Source organism: Acanthisitta chloris, unplaced genomic scaffold (assembly GCF_000695815.1).
Source record: "Acanthisitta chloris isolate BGI_N310 unplaced genomic scaffold, ASM69581v1 scaffold28399, whole genome shotgun sequence".
NCBI classification, from domain to species: domain Eukaryota; kingdom Metazoa; phylum Chordata; class Aves; order Passeriformes; family Acanthisittidae; genus Acanthisitta; species Acanthisitta chloris.
In genome coordinates this window covers 1-1,715 of record NW_008690263.1, presented here as the reverse complement: position 1 = coordinate 1,715, position 1,715 = coordinate 1, and the positions used below count along the sequence as shown (strand labels likewise).

General features: G+C 57.9%; 1 protein-coding gene across 1 annotated transcript; it reads right to left on the bottom strand.

The window, feature by feature from the left end:
• Positions 1 to 539: 539 nt before the first annotated feature.
• XKR8 (XK, Kell blood group complex subunit-related family, member 8) lies at positions 540 to 1,276 on the bottom strand (the record flags this gene model as incomplete). Its single annotated transcript, XM_009081757.1, has 1 exon — positions 540 to 1,276. A coding segment is annotated over one exon (737 nt), but the record flags the coding sequence as incomplete, so codon positions are not given.
• Positions 1,277 to 1,715: the final 439 nt, after the last annotated feature.

Genomic DNA, 1,715 nt, shown 5'->3' with positions numbered 1-1,715 from the left:
GTGAGAAACGTCTTTCAGGAGTGGAGGAATCTGTCCATAAAAGATACCCCCCAAGCCCATGGGGCTCCCCCTGGACCCTGACACCTTATCAGCTGGATCAATGCTGGAGTTGGGATCAACATCCCATCAGCCAGACCGACACTGGAACCTGGACTGGTGATCTCTTTTGCCCACTCCCTTTCCCTCTTTTTCTCCCTTTGTTCTTTTCTTTCCTTCCTTTAATTCATCTCTCCTTTCATTAATTTCTCCCTTCCCCTTTACCCAAACCCACTGCCCTGTGCTTCTATAGCAGGTCAGGGACTAATATCCCAATTTTCATGCTAAGTGTGTAAGTAACTAATAAAACTCTGATCGTTTGTATACCCTCTGACTCTTCTGTTGTTCCTTCTGACCACAAACATTTACAAACTTGGGTGCTTCCTTCCTTTAAGGGCAGGTCGTGACACCTGGTTTCCTCCAGCTGTCCAAAACAACAGCCTGGGGAGCAGAACTGGGGGCATGAGTACCAAATCTACCTCCTCTGCATGTTCCTTTGGCCCTCATACAGCAGACTCAAGGGCAGTAGCCCCATTGAGGAAGCTCTGCCGTGCCGGCTGGGACACAGGGAACTGAGCCTGGGCCAGCCACCGCATCCGCCTGTTCACAAGGTCAGGCTCTGGGAACGAGAGAGGCTCCAGCCCATCACTCCCCCTGGCATCCACCTCATCATAGCCACCTTCCTGCTGCACCCGCGTGTTGGGATGCAGCCACTTGTAGTAGGTGACCCTCAGCCCCAGCCCCAGCAGGTAGCAGGGCAGGGCGGCCAAGACCACAGGGATGAGGTATGAGTGCTCCTCTGTGGGGGCCCAGCCCCAGAGCCAGGAGAGGACCAGCACTGTGCTGTCCACCAGGATGAAGCCGTGGTAGATGATGCTGCGGTACAGTGTCCTCCCTGGTGCCACGTTGAACCAGCTGAAGTAGAGGATCACGGCCACCATGCCCCGGTAGAGCTGCTCGGGGCCGGGGGACTCCATAAAGTCTGTGCCCTGCAGGCTGACCCACAGGAACATGGCCAGCCACACCAGGAGGACGTGGACAGCCACACCGTAGGGCCAGAGCAGGGCGAAGAGGGCGATCACCAGGACGCGGGGGCAGATGAGGAGGAGGTTCCAGAGGAAGTAGATGAAGGAGGAGCCCACGCTCAGCTCATACTTGTCCTGCAGGAAGGAGCGCAGGGACTGGTGGTAGTCCAGCAGAGACCAGGACACACACAGGAATGCTGTGCCAATCCCCAGGCCTGCAAACACAGAGGTGGAGATGCCGAGGGGGGACCGAGGGGGGTTCAACCTGGCTCAAACCTCTCCCTGCTCAGTGCTGCTAGAAGGAGCTTCCCCCCAGTTTGCAGAGCAGCTGCTGCCAGGGGCAGAGCCTCAGCCCTCAGCACCCACATCTCTCCCCCAGCCTCCTGTCCTCCCCAAGCCAGAGGCTGGTGCACAGCCTTGCCCAGAAGGCAGGGAAGAAGCACTGAAACTGAGCAGCTCTACAGAGCTCATCACCCAGGCAGGGAAGCCCCCAGCTCACACAGGCAGCTGAGTGCATGGTTGGACTCCCCATCTCCCTGCAGTGACACTTGCCCCCCACCCTGGGACAGGCACTACAGCAGCTCCTCGGTGGCCTGTGCTCCATGCTCCACATCAGCACCTCCCCAGTCCCCAGTGTGCTCCTGATTTCTCCTC